Genomic DNA, 16,836 nt, shown 5'->3' with positions numbered 1-16,836 from the left:
TGCTGCGTAATAAGTGCATGACGCTAGCGACACGGACTGAGCACGGCTTTTACTTACGCTGATAACGTAGAAATGCAGCAACATACATGCTCGGTAATCTAACGTTAGGAATGCCGCCGAAGATGAAGGCGCAGAAATCTTGCAGGGTAGCTATAATAAAATCCTGTTAATAAACCATGTTTGACTAGAATTCTTTAGCTTGATCGCAATATGATGCTCACCGGAAAACATTCTGCGAAGCCACAATGCATGAGTATTGCGTATGTTATACCTATACCTACTGTGATGAATTGAAATCATTTGTTTTCGCAGATGTTAACATTTTATGGAACACGAACTAGGCTACCGCGCCAGGAACTAGGCTGAATCGTTCGTTGACGATGCTCCGAAACAACTTGCGAAGATTCATTGGCATCGAAATTTTAAATGGCAAACAAACAAATATATTCCGATTTTGTTCAAGTTAATACTTATATAACTCATTTCTATTGCGCTACGTGAGATTAAGAATTACGATGGTCAATGGCATATTCCTGGCATCTTTCATCGTAGTTTACGACTCGTATTATACCTATGTACGCATTAAGGTTGTAAGTCAGAATTGATTTAACGTGCTTGATAAAAGATAAGAATTTACATGTGAAGTCAAACAAGTTCCAGCCGATGCGATGCATGATGTGAAACTGAAAAACGTTAAGTTATTTCAGAAGGGTACGTGAGTATCTTTCCTTAAAGCGGCTTGCATTAATGCTCGTAACATGAATCGAGCCGATTGTTAAATCACACAGTGTACTTTGGTATTCCATTTTTGATTCTCAACGTATTCAATTCATTTTCTACTAGCGACAGTTTTCCTTATTCTAAAAAAAAAAAAAAAAAACTGCATATCCACATATTCTGAATTTATTTTGACTTTCTGTACCAGAAGATAATGAATTTTCGTACCGAATCACCAAAAGCTGTTTGCTGATCGAAAACTTCACACGTAAATACTGTTGGCATTTTTAAATATCGCATTACGTTTATACTTTGTTGTACCAGTTGTAATATACATATATTGAGATTTGTGAAAATTTAAAAACCCTGTTACTTGCTTAACCTTTGATGCTTATTATACTATTGTTAAAGGATCAAAACACTACCTTCTAACTGCAGGATAGTACGCGTATGCAGAAAAGCAGATAGTACGTTTTAAAATAATTCCTTGGAGTCCAATCGCACTGTATGTGGTACAAAACCGAGTGCACACATTATTTTTAATGGTTTTTCCTCGCCAGAGTCCTTGGATTCTCATTGCATACACAATTAGCTATGTATGTCGCGTGACGCGATCTACGCAACCATTATCTATATCGCTGAGCAATAATAATTCTAAATCACGCGTCATGGATCAGCATTACAAACAGAAATTGCATTCCTGAGCGCAACATAAATTGTTCAATATTCGCCCCTTAATTGTCAGATAACGACAAACCCACCTTTTGTTGTATCTTGGCTTCGTTGATTCATGCAGGCATTGCTCACATTCACTGGCTGAAGACTCGCTCTTGTTTGCCCCCCGCATCCGGAATCAGCTGTGGCGCAGCCGGATCTTTCAATTTCCTTCTTGGGGCATTTCGATCCTCCATACTTTGATGATAGCAATCTGAAGGTCAATTGAACGTGCTTTGAAAATTGATTATGTTACTTGGATTACTCGGTAGTGGATTACCAATGCAGGTTCTTTACAGTGAAACCTGATTTGATTCCCTGATTCGTCGTCGATATACAGTCAAGTCACACTCCATGTATGGAACGCAACAAGCTACCCAGATACGCTTTTCAACGAGTAATTAACAATTTCTACAGACGTAAAAATCATTATTGCTGATTATATGTGTAAATTTGCCCAGTTCACTTCACATCGGCTAGTTTCCGACAAATTGAATACGGGACATTTCTGCTCAGTTGTAGTAAAAGATTTTTCGTCCACCTGTCAACACAAAAAAAAAAATAATAAAAAAGAATTCAAAGCGATTGATACATTCCGCCAACAAATCATTGATCCGAATCGTAAGCGCAATTATTACCTATATCTTTCTGAAGTAACTTAAATTTTATCCTATTAAAAACGGAGAATAGAAATTCTAATCAGTCCTCAAAAGTTTGTAGAGGAGGGTAATCTCGAGTGGCGTTAAATTTAGTATCCTGTACGCACAGATAAATGATTCGCTTGTGAGCAAGTATTCCGTGTATTTCTGAGTAAAAAAAAAATTGGTCACGTTATGTCAGTGCTTTATCCTTGACGCAACATCTGGGCAACGATACATGACAAGATTGTAATCGAGCAACAGCGGTGAGCAAATATAAAATTGGGCGTTCATCTCTCGCACAGCGTGCAAGATTAAAGCTCGGGATCAGTGTCCTTGTGTCATTCAGGCGTATAATAAATCATTTGTGATCGGAATGAAAGCGAGTATAACATCTGGCACATTTGTTGCAACGATGATCAATTTAAATGATAAATATCAGGGTCGAGCATGAATTTCAGAAGCTACTTCAGTACGAATCTAGCACACCTGTGTCAGGTGTTGCATAATTTTCAACTAATAGTTTGAAGAAATTATGGCTACCCTATGGCTCCAGAGCCAGGACGTAGTTTTTTTTTTTATTATTGTAACGACTTTCTGGTATTTGGTACAGGTCTCATGATCATTAAATTTACATTAAACACTTTCTATCAATTTCGATTAGACGTTTCCAATATACGCAATACAAAGTTTCCATTTCAATATCATAGAAGGCATATTTTAACAGAGCTGACTTATGATATTTGTAAATTCTTAAAATCCGAACGAACATGATTATTGCAGTTTCGTTTCAATGTTCGCGCGTTCTATGTTGTCGGTATCACCAGAGTCATCTAATGGTAGAAACTGTAAGGTACGAATGAATTTTTAAACAATTTCTTTATCGTTCGTCATGCACCGCTCTCTACTGGTACCCTGACAAACTGCAATCGCTGTTCCAAAATTCATCTCCGAGTCCGCTGCATGAGGCCACGGAAAACTTTCATTGTTGGAAACAGAACCTTCTCGCAGTACGTCCCTCGTGTTTCTGAAAGTATTCTTCGTCCCACTTAAAAGTTATTTATTACTGAAGTACAGTATTCGCCCTATAAATACGGACTTAGCGTGGCTTCGATTTACGTCTGTAGCTGTCTCGCAGTGATCATAAAATCTTTAATTTCAAAAATTAACTTCGAATAAAGCATAAAAATGACCGGAATCACGGCTGCCGGCGACGGGCGACGCGCCCTTGGTCAGGCTTATAAAGATAAAAGCAAACCAGCCGATATTCGTGCCAGCAACATCAACGCGGCTAAAGGTGTGTCAAAAATTATATTTTCTAGTGCTCAAATAAACAGACCGAATATCAATCACTAATATTCAAATACCCATAAACTGATCTCTTCAACATGACATCACCATTTATGGACATAAGTCGCGGAGCCCACGCGTGACTTTACAGCCTCTTCAACCACACTCCGTTTCAGATAATCATTTCACAGTATCTGTAAGATGATGGGATTTGAAAAAAATTTCATCGGTTTTAAATTTAAATCCTACATTTCGTATTAACATTTTTTCAAATTCTCCTTCGTCTTACTTTTTCCGCAAATGTTGAATCTAATTTAACCTAACCTAGAATGCATTTATTTAATTTTGGATCATATTTTTTAAGTTTCAACAATATATATTGGTTCTTCAATGGCCAAGTTTTTTTTGTCATTATTGTAGGAATGAATTCACATTGAAAATTTTTATTAGAACAAGCTTGCTAAAAAGATTCTTCATTGTTTATGCGTGGGAAATTAATTTGTATTCGTTCTAATATTCTGGTTTTCAAATTTTTTAAATTATGTCAACTTCAAATTAAATAATCGCTTTCTCCTGTTCTTGAAATTAAACCTAATGATTAAAATATTTGGTTGACATAGCTCTGGATTTTTTTTGTACATAACTTGATTTCTGAAAGTTATCAAATGATTTATTAACTACGTCCAATCATCCTTGTTGCTGAAGTTATGAATTTTTAAGTTATCAGTGCAAATAAACTATCGATTTGATCAACACTTTTGTGATTGCGAATAGTATTTCTATTATAATGAAAGATTTCAAGTTTATCGAAAGAACTCGTTAGTCATTAATAATATCTGGCTATGAAAAAATACAATCAAACTGTATCATGCCTTCAAAAATATTATGTTCGAATTATGTGCCTGTTGAACTAATTATAGCTATATTATGATGCTTCAGCTGTGAGTGATGCCATCCGCACGAGTCTGGGTCCACGTGGTATGGACAAAATGGTATGTGTAAAGTAACGACAAAAAGTAAAAAGAATAAACAAAATTATCCAATAAAGCAAGAATAAAAATTAGTTGGACATTATTGCATGAAATTTTGTGTTACAGATCCAAGCTGGTAACGGTGAAGTCACAATTACCAATGATGGTGCAACGATTTTAAAACAAATGAATGTGGTACATCCTGCAGCCAAAATGGTTAGTTGAATGAATTTCCTAAAATACCTTTCTGTTGGTGAAAGACACAGCATGAGCAATGATTTGAATTTTTTTTTCCTCCTTCAGTTGGTAGAATTGTCCAGGGCTCAGGATACCGAAGCTGGGGATGGCACTACGAGCGTCGTAATAATTGCTGGTGCACTACTAGAGGCTGCTGAACGACTATTGCATAAAGGAATTCATCCAACTTCGATAAGCGATGCTTTCCAAAAGGCAGCTTTGAAAGCAGTTGAAATTTTAAAGGAAATTTCTCACCCTATAGAATTAACTGACCGTGTGGCATTGATCAAAAGTGCTGCAACCTCTTTGAACTCGAAGGTAGTTTCGAAATTCACTTCATTATGCTGACATCAATTACAAGTAATAAGATTCTTGCAAGTTTTATATATACTGTACCTTGTTTCGAATTTTTAGGTAGTTTCTCAACAATCAAGTTATCTCGCGCCATTGGCTGTAACAGCAGTTCTAAAAATTACCGAACCAGGAATGGAAGCTGCTGTCGATTTGAAAGTAAGTAATTCATTTTTATACACATCTTAATTGGATCTTTGTTGGATTTATATAACAGGGTGCTAAGTTTCCTGAACTATGTTGATAGGACATCAAAGTCATCAAAAAACTCGGTGGTACAACTGAGGACACGGAACTCATTCAGGGATTAGTGTTCACGCAAAAATCATGTAACGTCAATGGGCCAAAGCGAATCGATAAAGCTAGGATCGGTCTAATCCAGTTCTGCATTTCACCACCAAAGACCGACGTAAGTCACATCAGCTAAGGAGTTTAATTATTACACTCTTTAATCACTATTAAATGATGACTAACTCCGTCTAAATCTGTTACAGTTCGACTATTTAAATAAGAGTGAACAAATTGAATAATAATTTACAGATGGACCACAACGTTATTGTATCAGATTATTCTGCAATGGACCGTGTGCTGAAAGAAGAGCGTGCATATATCTTGAATATTGTTAAGCAAATAAAAAAGAGCGGTTGCAACGTACTTCTTGTGCAAAAGTCGATTCTTCGAGATGCTATAAGCGATCTTGCCATCCATTTCCTCGACAAGATCAAAGTAATGGTTATAAAAGATGTCGAACGAGAGGACATTCCTTACGTTTGTAAGACGTTGGGCTGCAGGCCAATCGCCTCGCTTGATCATTTTACACCTGAGAACCTAGTGAGTGCAGATACTTGCGAAGAAATTCAAACTGGAAGTTCGAAATTTGTCAAGGTAAGCTTTCTGGTCAAGACTTCCTTGTGAAACCTGTTTACAAAATTTAATTTAAATTTCTGATAGTAAATACTTCCTAAAAATTACGTGCTTACATGTTGCGTGGTTTTATTTCAGATTAGTGGAATCCAAAATCCAGGTCGTACAGTTACGGTATTAGTTAGAGGCAGCAATAAACTGGTGCTGGAAGAGGCTGCTCGATCTCTGCATGACGCATTGTGCGTAGTTCGTTGCCTTGTCAAACAGCAAGCACTCCTTGCAGGTGGCGGAGCACCGGAAACTGAATTAGCTCTCAAACTTGCTGCTTATGCCCAGACGATCGGTGGCACAGACGCCTACTGCTTCAGAGCGTTTGCTAACGCCCTTGAGGTTTGTTGAAATAATTCTATTGATTCGAATATAAGTCGAGGGAGTTTCCCATTGATCGTGCAATCCCCTAAAAAGATCCGATTATAAGTCGAGTACAATTTTTGAGGGTAAAGTCGGTTATCAAAAACCTTGACTTATACTCGGGCCAATACAGTACTTGACAGACTCTGATAAAAGTACATCAAATTTTTTAATAATACTATTTTCATCTTTCTATATTGTAGGTGATTCCGTCAACCTTAGCAGAGAACGCAGGTCTTAACTCAATCGCCACTGTCACTGAGCTTCGCAACAGGCATGCTCAGGGTGAAACATTGGCAGGAATTAATGTTCGCAAGGGCGCAATAACGAATATTTGGGAAGAAAACGTCGTTCAACCTCTTCTTGTTTCGACCAGCGCCATTACCTTGGCTTCGGAGACTGTCCGTAGTATATTGAAGATCGACGATATCATTAATACCATGCAATAAACTGTTAGCCTTAACATGATTGCGCGATATGTTCATCAGCATTGTAAGTGCAATGTATCACAATGCTCGTAAAGTAACTTTTTATTCGTTCGTTTGAATCTGGAGAAAAAAGACATTGGTTGTTTCTTTCTCTTCTAATTACAGATTTTACCATACCATTGCATTGGCTTTTCCCGAGAATAACGCTTTACACAATTCATTATTAATCGATATCGATACGTTGACGTTCGACATATTACTGAGGATCTACGTCTTGGAGTCGATTCTCTTATTCCAACTAAAGCTACGTTAAATGCTTCACTCTTATGCACTTCTTGTATTCATATGAGATTATATAATAAAATGAATTTAAAAATATTTCGGACTACATACATCTACCGTTTCATTCCCACCTAAGTCGTAGCATGCAGAAAACAAAAAATTTCTAATATTTGTGGTACCAAAAGAATGTATTCAATTGAAAAATTATTTTGTAATCATAATGGGCAGTAATAATTACTCCAGAATTTTTACATATTACTTTTATACACGTTAGATTATTAAGAAGCATAATTACGATTCCATTTAAGCAGCACGAGACGAATCAGCGGGAGTAGACGCGTATCGCTCTGTCGCTTCCGTTCTTTGAACGTAACAATTTCAGCGATTAGATATGGACCACCACTTCTATAGAGTCGTGTGAATGTGACATAAAAATCAGTTTCGAGCTCTATGTATTGTTCATTCGTAAATCTAGTTATACTTGGGCGCGATAAGAAAATGCACATTTAGATACATTCCGCGTATTTTCATAACATTGACAATGTTTGATCGCAAATTGCGGGTTTGTGGAAGGGATTCACTGGAAAAAATGTTTTAGTGCTCTTCAGTAAAGCAGTGCAGGAATACGAATAATACACATTCATTGTCAGCCACAAATTTGCACACCATGAGGTACTTATAGATCCTAATTCGATTTTCTATTTCTTTCTACGCAACATCATCAGATTCTGTGATTATTCCAACGTTATCAACATGGTCTGTAAAAAAAACTAATCATTATTCGTCTTCTTTACGCGTTTCAAGGTTGATCGTCGTGACCATTTTCATTCAATTGCCCTTTCTGATACGGATGGACAATCTTTTTCCATACGTGGATTATTCAAAGAATCCCTGTGATGATTTTTACACTTTTGCTTGTGGAAATTTTCAAAATGTACATCCTGTCCCCAAGGGGTATAGTATTTGGGACGGGTTTATCAGATTGCAAAGAGAAGTCGATGAACGATTGAAAGGTACATTTTTGTTTGAATGACAAATTAAAATTGGAGATGCTAATCGTAAAATAATTTATTTATGGTTTTGGACATATGGAATTAAAAAAAAAATCAAACTCTATGCATATTTATCCACAGAATTATTGGAGAACGAAAGATCTGTGGGAGATTCAAAGTCTTTTGTAAAAGCCCAGGACATGTACGCAGCTTGTATAGATACAAAAACTCGTGACAGGAGAGGAATTTCACCAATGTTAAAAGTATTGGAAGAAATTTGGCCGAAAAAAAATGAGGAGAGTACGATGTCTAAAATAACTTCGGCCGATTGGCGAAGAATGGCTAGATTCGTTGCTAATTATGGCGTGCAATTTTTTTTCAAACTAACAGTTCGAACTGATATATGGAATGCAACGAAAACTTCGATATATGTATGTATAAGAGCATAATTCTGCGTCGCCTTTTTTAAATCAAATTTCAGGTTTCAAGTGCATTTTGTACAACAATAAGCATTTCGTACCGTATAAGAGAAATCCTTCAGAATAACCGAAGTTCCCCTTGTTGCGGCACAAGTGAAAAAATATTACCCATCTAGATCGAGCACGATGATTTGACATTGCCTACTGCACTGCTGCGACAACCAGTACGGATTTTGGACAATGATTTTTCCAGTAGAACCGACTCTACCTTTATCGAATATTTGTCAAAAATTATGATCATATTGCGGGATTTTACTCAAAGTGACATCAGCGATTATGAAATCAGCGCGAAAGCGAGAAGTATCAACGAATTCATGAACGTCTTGGCGGATCCAAAGGTACCGTATTCAAAATACCTCTTTCTGATTGATCAGATCCTTTTCGATTAAAGCAATCAGAATTATTGAATAATAAAAATATCCCTGGGGTTTTGTCTTAGGAATTAAATTACGGCAGAGATACCGCGAAGACTAATATTCCTAACGTAGGAAGTACGACATTGGCAAAATTACAAGCTTGGACAGACGAAGTACTGGATCAATTTACCGACACGGTGAGCGGATGAGAATCTGTATTTGTTTATTTTCGATTATTTTTATTCCATCTTCGTGATCGAGCACAATGATAATCCAGCTTTGATAAGTTGTCAAAACTGTCATAAATTTTTTATTCGTAGTGTTTTTTTTTTCCCCAATCATACAGATTAATTGGAGAACGTATCTACAGATCGCCTTCAAAAAGTCTAGGGTCAAAGTGAACAATGACACGCAGATTTTTATCACGAATCGAAGTCTGTTGCGTAACTTGTTAATATACGCGCACGAAACGGGAAAGGAGCTGTTGAGTGAGTACAACGAAATAAAAATATGCGACCAGCCTCGAGGTCGCATCGCGAGTCTCTTCCTCGAAGTTACTATAGTGAAATAGAATAACAATAAAGGAATATTCTTAGTATAATTTTAATATCGAAGTAAAAGAAATTACGAATAATTTCCAGATGATTTCGTCTATAGTCGGATGGTCACTTTTATGGCACCTGAATTGTCATCAGAAATATACAATATTTCAATGGATTTCTACATAAATCGCGGATACGTGCCTCCAGGATATCCAACATGGAAGTATTGTCTCCACAAGGTCTAATTTCGTGATAAATCAATGTTTTATTTTCGCTGCATTCGACCATCGATTGTGCGTCTCATTTCTTAGTACAATTTTAGTTTGTTTGAACTGATGGGGTACTCAACAGTGCCGAACTAATTTTAAAGAATTTATATTTTTTTAAATTTCAAACATCTGGTCAACTGTTGAATGCTGAAGGTTTTAGATTTTCCGAAAATCGGACTGAGCTTCACCGTCGCACAAAAATACCGAGAAAAATATGTTAGCGAAGAAAGAATCAAAAGGGCGCAGGAAATGATGGAAAATTTGAGAGACGCTTTGGAAGAATTGATAGATGAGGCAGAATGGATGGACGACTTTACCAAAAATTATGCAATCTACAAATTGAATAGCATACTGATACTAACTGGAAGCCCGGATTATTTAAAAACTGAATCACAAGTGGATCAGTATTACAGAAAGGTATATGATCTAGAATCAAGAAGTTCGAAATCTATCGTGAATGACGATTGCATGGTTTACCAAAAAAATCAAATAATGAAAATTCGTTTTAGCTAAAAATTTACAGGTACGACCATTTTGGAAATATGAATAGACTTCGAAGTTTCAGTCAATGGAAAAATTTCGCGGAGTTACGAATCTACCGAAATAGAAATTCGTGTGTATAATCAATAAAATCACATTACAAATAAGAGTAAGAAAAACTTAATAATCTCAGTATTTAAGCCTAATTAATCGACCATTCCAGATGGACGCAATCACCACTAATCGTCAACGCTTATTACAACGGAATAAATAATAGAATACGTACGTACTACATGTCGTAATTCAACAATTACGTTTCTTCGTGATCCCACTTTGTCCTTCATTGGTGTCTATTCTTTGTTAAAACAGTATTTCCCATCAGCACAATGGCAGAGCCATTCTTCTCTGGCAATAGTGGAAGGTATCTTAAGAACGTAATCAATTAATTATAATCCGTTATAAATTCAACTACTAACACGTTATTTTATTTTAAAATAATTCGTCAGTTTTTTCGACTACGCTCGTATCGGTTCAGTAATGGCACACGAACTTACACACGCGTTCGACAGCCAAGGTAATTTTAACGACCGTAGAACACGTTTATTTTAAATAAAATATGTAACTACATACCCTTCGCGAGAAGTTAATCGATTGTTCATGTATTCAGGACGATTATTGGATGCTGAAGGCTCATTGAAAGGCTGGTGGTCCCAGTCAACTGAACAAGTATACGCGACAAAAATAAAATGCTTCATCGAACAATATAACCAGTACATTTCGGGAGATTCTGAAGCAACTGTAAAGATTTTACCATTTCATTATTTAAATTAAATTAAACTTAACTTGGTACAGAAGTCATTGTCTCATCAATAGATAGACGGCAAATACACGTTATCCGAGAATATTGCCGACAATGTTGGATTGAGAGCGGCCTTTAGAGCATTTACAAAAGAGAGAAACAAACTACTGGCTTTATATCATTGGAGCAGATTCAACAATTTTATGTCAGACAAATATTTCTACTTGGCATTTGCTTCGGTAATAACTGATGAAAAACTTAATGTTCCTCCTTTAAGCCTGAAAAAAAACTTGATTAATTTGTGTGATTTGAAAGTTAGGTCTAGGTTTAATAATTCAATTCTTTAATAATTCAATATTCCGGGGATGCCCTGCTCGATTTCGTCGTTGACGTATATATCTTCAAATACCGAAGTCCACATATCTCAAACCCGAAAATATACGCAATTCTGAGCAAAAACACTTCAACATGTTTTCATTTGACAGAACAAAGAAATTGCATGAATTCTACGAATTTACTATTGCGATTTCGCAGAATCAATGCCATTCCTTTATTTTTGCATCAAATGAAAATGCATTGGAGCATTTTTGTTCAGATTTGCGTATAAAATGGACTTGTTGAGTCCATTTTGGCGTTTGAGATACGTAGACTAAGATATTTGGAGATATACACGTCAACCACGAAATCGTCCCTTAAATTGAACTTACCACATTTAGTGATATTCCGCATTTTCAAAAAATGTTATTGCTGAGACTGCATGAAATTAAAGATTGAGTTCTAGACACAGTAAAATGTTATTCCGAGTATTTGAAATTAGTTTTCAGCGACAATGCCACGATAGATTTTGATTCTCACAATATTTTTTACAGATTTGGTGCCACACAGGTGCAACAGAACATAGCGACAAACACGCACCCCACAAATATCGCATACTGGGACCGATACAGAATATGGAAAATTTTGCCAAAACTTGGCAATGTTATGAGATGATTAGCAGAAGTCGAACGAATGCAATGAACTCCTGGGAGCGAGGAGACAAAGACATATGCATATTGTGGTAATACTGTTCACACCAGTGCAATATATTACTATCAAGTAAATTAGTCAAATAAATAGTGAAAAATGTATGAAATAAGTTGGAACCACTTGCCACCGCAAGCGTTTAATATTTCAACTGTCAACATTTGAGCGGGATATTGGGAACTGAAGACAGACGAATCGATGGAAAATTACCCGATGTTCAATAAAAATGTGATTTCATTTTAATAAAATATTCAACACTCTCACGTTACAACAGTCTAATAATTTCTATGGAAATGTACTACCGCCTATTTCCTTAAGCATTTATTACCGCTACCGAATGATCACGTTTTGTTTTTCAACCTCCAAAATACCACAACTGATCTGGAGGATAAAATCTTTGTGTATCGTAAAGAATTAAAATTAATCAACCCTAAATTCATTTGTGCATCTTATAGATAAATGTATAAATGCGTGCTTTTGCGTATAAACAAATGCGTTGTAAATAGGATATGAATATACGTAGTATATATAGAATTAGTCAATTATTGTCATTTGAGGAAATTTCCACAATTGCTGACTCGTCAAGTCAATAAATATGATAATTAAACGAAACGAATATTCTAGATGCCCAAGGCCAAATACATATATAAATCTGTGTGCGTACATCATATTCTCTCACACTTAAGTACTTACGAAACGATGATCAGGAAAAATTATTTTTTATCTAGATTGTACCAAATCTAAATATGTGGATCTGACCTCGTGGTTTACCTTCAATTTCTCTATGATTGAAATCAAATTTTATTAGGATGTTTGATTCTCGAAATTCGTGAATATTAGATGGTTATATGGATTTGTCAAAGAAAAAAAAAGAGAAAAAACGGGAATATCATACGAAAATTGAAATCACGTTTTTCAAATGCGTTGATCACAGTCCACTGTAATCATTTAGGCTAGGTATGAACCAAATAATTTCGACTGTTCGATCGCGTATATACGTAGTTTGTCCAAAGAGGTCCTTGCAAAAAAAGCGAATTTGATTAAGCTACTGAAAAGGAAAAATTCTGTGAACTCTGATCGTCTGAGAACAACATATTCTAAATATTTTCTGAATAATGGTTGTGATTGCAATAGAACGGAATGATTTGAGGTACACTTGACAACAACGTTCGGACCCACTCCATTCCTGTGCACAAGGACAATGAGGAAAACCTACCTCACCAGCGTGGATGCATTTGATGGAAGGTCCACTGTTGATAAGTATTATTAACGTCACAGGGCATCAAAGATAAATGCTGTGTCTGGGGATGTAATGCCATACACTTTTTATGCACCCTGTGCATAAGAGTTTTTGTTTTCTATAAGGAAAAGGAAAGAGGTCATATTTTTTTGAAGGGAAAAATAAGTTTAGATTGTGACATAAACTTTGGATTTAAAACAATGGTCGAATGGTAAAGAAATAAGAAACATAACTCTTCCAGTTCAACACTCGAAGAACTGGAAATATCCATCTAATTAATCAATATATGCAGGTAAGTTACACTGAAACTGTTGTAAACTTACCTCGTCATACTGCCAGGGTCCATCGACAGTCCCAAGCCTACAAAACGCTAATTTTACACTCTCTCCATCAGCTTCTATGCAACGTTCTCCAACACCCAATTGCCCTTTGGCATTGAGTCTTATGAGCTGAAAGTTTTGTTATTGGTTGGCATGAAACAAGTGAAATAGACAATGAACACTCCGTAGAAAGTAATGATTCCATGAGAAAATGATTACCTGATTATTGCCAAACCCATGGCAGTGAGAAGTCCCCATCAGGTTAGGTGGAGGGTGACCCATGGTATCCAGACACGAGGCAGTGGCGACACTGCGAAGCTAAAATATACCAAGAATTGAATCAAGTGACGAATATTTCCTGTACCAATAATCAGTCGCAAAGTTGAAAAGTAATTCGATGATCTTATCTACCTCTCCCCAATGAACATTTGGCGGCAATTCTGGATATTTGTCAAGTACATCGTAGGCCACGTTATCCATGAACCACTGAAAGTCTTTACACTGTAGCCTTTCTTTCATAGCTAACTGCTCTGTGATATCTCCATGATCGAGTAATCTTGCCAAGGGTTCTCTTGTATAGAAGAACTCCTTGTGCTTTTCATCGAACCAAGTTTCGATCACCCGTTTGTAATTCTGCAAAAATCATTTTATTTGAATCAGATGAATCGTAGACACAATATGAGCATTTGTACACTTACGAAGTGAGCATATTTTATAGCATAGACATAGATAATGCACAAAACACGCAATGCTTACAATCGTGATCAGAGGGCCTTTCTTCTTTTGAGCCAGTTTACCAAACGTGTAAGGCATGAAGCCCCGATAAACATGCCCGACGTGAGAACAAGGCACCCATTCAATGCTGCCTCCACATTGCCATATTTTGAAAGAAAGCTCGAAGTTTTCACCACCCCAAACCAAGAGGCCATCGTCGTAACCACCCAGACTTAGAAAATATTCACGGTTGATAGCAAATAGGCCTCCAGCATGAGTTGGTGACCTGAAATTTGCGAATAAAGGAATTACGAGTTTTAGCTAATCTTTATTTGGCATCGTAATTTTGCACTGAAATCGTACTTATAGGGCATGCTATCATGCGAGCGTGTTTTCGCCTCTCTCCTGGGCAACTCGTTTTCTTTGTACAACATTCCCCACTCGAAGATACCTCGATACAAATGACCCTCCTGATAGACTGGCCTGTATTCGAAAGTCTTGTGATCTATTCCATCGATCACCGGAACAGTCATCACCTTGCTAGTTACAGAAGAAAAATGTTAGGAAACACATTCTCACGAATCGGGAATCCACAATTTCAGGTGATTATAATGTCCAATGAGTTAGGTACTAAATCATTCCTTTGAAGTACATTTTCGACAGATTAAATGTCTGAAGTTTTCATGAAAACTTATTATCTACCTGTTCACATATATTGGTGCAAGTAATGGTGGTAACCAATTAGTGTTGACCTCGCAATGGGCATCTAAAAACACAATCACTTCACCAGTAGCCTCTCGGGCTCCCCTGGATCTCGTTCTTATTAAGCCCTGTCTCTCATGATTTCGTATGAGACGTACTTTACCATCCCATCGTTCGACGTACGACTCCAGATCGCCTTTCAAATTGTCTGAAATTTCACAACGGAGCTAGGATGGTACAATAATTATTCTGTTACCAGTTTTTAATAACTTTGAATTAATCATAGAAGCGTATAGTTGTTAATGTTTACTTAAAAATTCATTGGTAGGAAAAAAATTCGGTTTTTGTCCAAACCTTTGTCAGAATAGTCGTCAACCAAAAGTACCTCTTCCAAAAACTCTGGTGGTGTTCGATTTATCACGCTGTGTACGGTACGCATTAAGACGGACCATCCTTCATTGTGAAATACTATAATAACGCTGGTTTTTGGCAAATCAGTTGCATAATTCCAACGCTTGCACCTAAATTTAATCAAAAATCCAGTGTTTACTTTTTAACCGTAGGAAACTTTTATAGAGGATCTTTCAACTATTATGTATCACACTAGTTCCTACTGTTCTCACTCCCCTCTTATCGTATAACTCAATTGTATGGCTTTCACTTCTTCCTTCATATTTTTATTACTCAATTACTGAAATTTCTAAAATAAAAATGATGCTCAGGCTATAATAACTAATTGAATTACTTACTCGGCTGGCCTGGTGTCGTGAACAGATCTATCCAAAGAAATTTCATCAGAACAAACCATGTTCATGCCATAATCAGACTCTGATTGCTGTACATCATTTTGTTGATCTTCTCTCAAAATGTGAGCCTTACCCTCCTCACCAGGGCCTATTCTCACCACTACATTTCGTGGCTCAAAGTTTCCCAAGTCATCACTGATCACTGGTAACTGAAAAAAAGGATGAAGTGGCAAATTGGCTTTGTAAGTGATAAAATAACTACATTTGTTCCATTTTCGAACATAATAGTACTTTTTTATAATGCTTTTATGAGATATTCTTCGTGCATGATATACACTGAAATAAAATGTAACAATTTCTGTGCATCTTTAGTGCGCGTTAAACTGTAGAATAAGATGATTTAGGCCAAACTGAAATTTTAAAATTCATAATCTGAGTTGCATTTGACTGAGAAATATTTTCAAGTGCATTGCAGAGAGTATATAAGCTTGTCTGTGTACCTGTCGAGATTTAGATGCCGCAGCCCAGTAGTTTTTCAGATTGCTAGGCTGGTCATCGGATGAAAACACAAAAAGTGCATATACAATTATCACAAACAACATTAGACCCAGCAAAATATTGACAAAACGGGTTCTCTTCAATTGAACGATCCGCATTTTTGATAATTCTTAGACCTGTAAGAAAAAATGGTGCATTACTTTCATTGATATCGCAAGTATGTAATATTATTAATTCGGATGGCTTGAATTCTTCAGAAAGGCTTCTGATATGATATGAAATATTGTAATTGGTACAGTACAAAATAATACGAGAAAATGGAATTAAAAGGATATTACGGATACCTTGGAGTTACAAGCTGATAGAAGAGTGAGGTTTCATTCTTTTAAATCACAGTTTTTAAAGAAAATATTATACGGAAAAAGAAGGCAATAAAAATATGCTAATAGCAGATTGTCAGGCGATTTAACCTCCAAGTAGCTGTGAACATTGACATATTGCGCTATAGATATTATTTCGCGGAAGTGAGTATATAGTTTATTGTAGAGAAAAAGATTCAGACTTACTGTTGGGTTGATCGGTAGGATACTACGATTAGTATTTATACTTTTCAACAAACAATACTTCCACCTTCCATAATAAACGGACACCTGAAACTTGAAAGCAGACGTGTCGCTTTCTGCCGAATTCGACGCGATGAACTGTACACTTACTACATAGTACACGTATTCAACACACGTGAATCAATGAACGTCCCACTTTCGACCTTTCGT

General features: G+C 36.4%; 3 protein-coding genes and 1 long non-coding RNA gene across 11 annotated transcripts; 2 read left to right on the top strand and 2 right to left on the bottom strand.

Annotated features, from left to right (window-relative positions):
- Positions 1–1,509: 1,509 nt before the first annotated feature.
- LOC124179217 lies at positions 1,510–4,701 on the bottom strand. Its single transcript, XR_006869987.1, has 3 exons — positions 4,574–4,701; positions 1,729–1,972; positions 1,510–1,645 (listed from the first exon to the last, which is right to left on the bottom strand). It is a non-coding gene; the product is annotated as an uncharacterized LOC124179217 (long non-coding RNA).
- Positions 3,047–6,999, top strand: LOC124179178 (T-complex protein 1 subunit delta). Of its 2 annotated transcripts, XM_046563364.1 has the most exons (10): positions 3,047–3,366; positions 4,299–4,351; positions 4,457–4,546; positions 4,634–4,885; positions 4,982–5,077; positions 5,166–5,327; positions 5,459–5,803; positions 5,921–6,172; positions 6,397–6,685; positions 6,787–6,999. In XM_046563364.1, exons 1-9 carry the CDS (start codon positions 3,258–3,260, stop codon positions 6,640–6,642), a joined length of 1,605 nt encoding a protein of 534 aa, XP_046419320.1. In that variant the 5' UTR covers positions 3,047–3,257; the 3' UTR covers positions 6,643–6,685; positions 6,787–6,999. The 2 variants fall into 2 exon arrangements, with proteins under 2 accessions (XP_046419320.1, XP_046419319.1); XM_046563363.1 differs by having other exon boundaries at positions 6,397–6,999.
- LOC124179176 (N-acetylgalactosaminyltransferase 7) lies at positions 6,804–16,779 on the bottom strand. Of its 4 annotated transcripts, none has more exons than XR_006869972.1 (14): positions 16,630–16,779; positions 16,066–16,239; positions 15,569–15,774; positions 15,174–15,340; positions 14,820–15,027; positions 14,481–14,657; positions 14,160–14,403; positions 13,815–14,036; positions 13,623–13,721; positions 13,407–13,532; positions 13,060–13,201; positions 10,652–11,098; positions 10,308–10,446; positions 6,804–7,483 (listed from the first exon to the last, which is right to left on the bottom strand). XR_006869972.1 is itself a non-coding variant. In XM_046563361.1 (11 exons), exons 2-11 carry the CDS (start codon positions 16,219–16,221, stop codon positions 13,061–13,063), a joined length of 1,746 nt encoding a protein of 581 aa, XP_046419317.1. In that variant the 5' UTR covers positions 16,222–16,239; positions 16,630–16,778; the 3' UTR covers positions 12,060–13,060. The 4 variants fall into 4 exon arrangements, 1 of the variants encoding a protein (XP_046419317.1); XR_006869973.1 differs by having other exon boundaries at positions 10,652–10,739; XR_006869971.1 differs by lacking the exon at positions 10,652–11,098 and having other exon boundaries at positions 16,630–16,778.
- On the top strand, positions 7,481–12,111 carry LOC124179165 (endothelin-converting enzyme 1-like). 4 transcript variants are annotated; one of them, XM_046563334.1, is made up of 15 exons: positions 7,481–7,575; positions 7,708–7,916; positions 8,037–8,326; positions 8,491–8,712; positions 8,814–8,927; positions 9,077–9,218; positions 9,372–9,511; positions 9,695–9,958; positions 10,051–10,064; positions 10,245–10,303; positions 10,391–10,442; positions 10,528–10,595; positions 10,689–10,819; positions 10,895–11,059; positions 11,690–12,111. In XM_046563334.1, the coding sequence occupies exons 1-15, from the start codon at positions 7,571–7,573 to the stop codon at positions 11,879–11,881; spliced, it is 2,067 nt and encodes a 688-aa protein (XP_046419290.1). In that variant the 5' UTR covers positions 7,481–7,570; the 3' UTR covers positions 11,882–12,111. The 4 variants fall into 4 exon arrangements, with proteins under 4 accessions (XP_046419290.1, XP_046419289.1, XP_046419291.1 ...); XM_046563333.1 differs by having other exon boundaries at positions 10,051–10,154; XM_046563335.1 differs by lacking the exon at positions 11,690–12,111 and having other exon boundaries at positions 10,051–10,154; positions 10,899–11,090.
- Positions 16,780–16,836: the final 57 nt, after the last annotated feature.

This window comes from Neodiprion fabricii, chromosome 3 (genome assembly GCF_021155785.1).
Source record: "Neodiprion fabricii isolate iyNeoFabr1 chromosome 3, iyNeoFabr1.1, whole genome shotgun sequence".
Classification (NCBI taxonomy): domain Eukaryota; kingdom Metazoa; phylum Arthropoda; class Insecta; order Hymenoptera; family Diprionidae; genus Neodiprion; species Neodiprion fabricii.
This window is presented reverse-complemented; position numbering and strand designations above follow the sequence as displayed.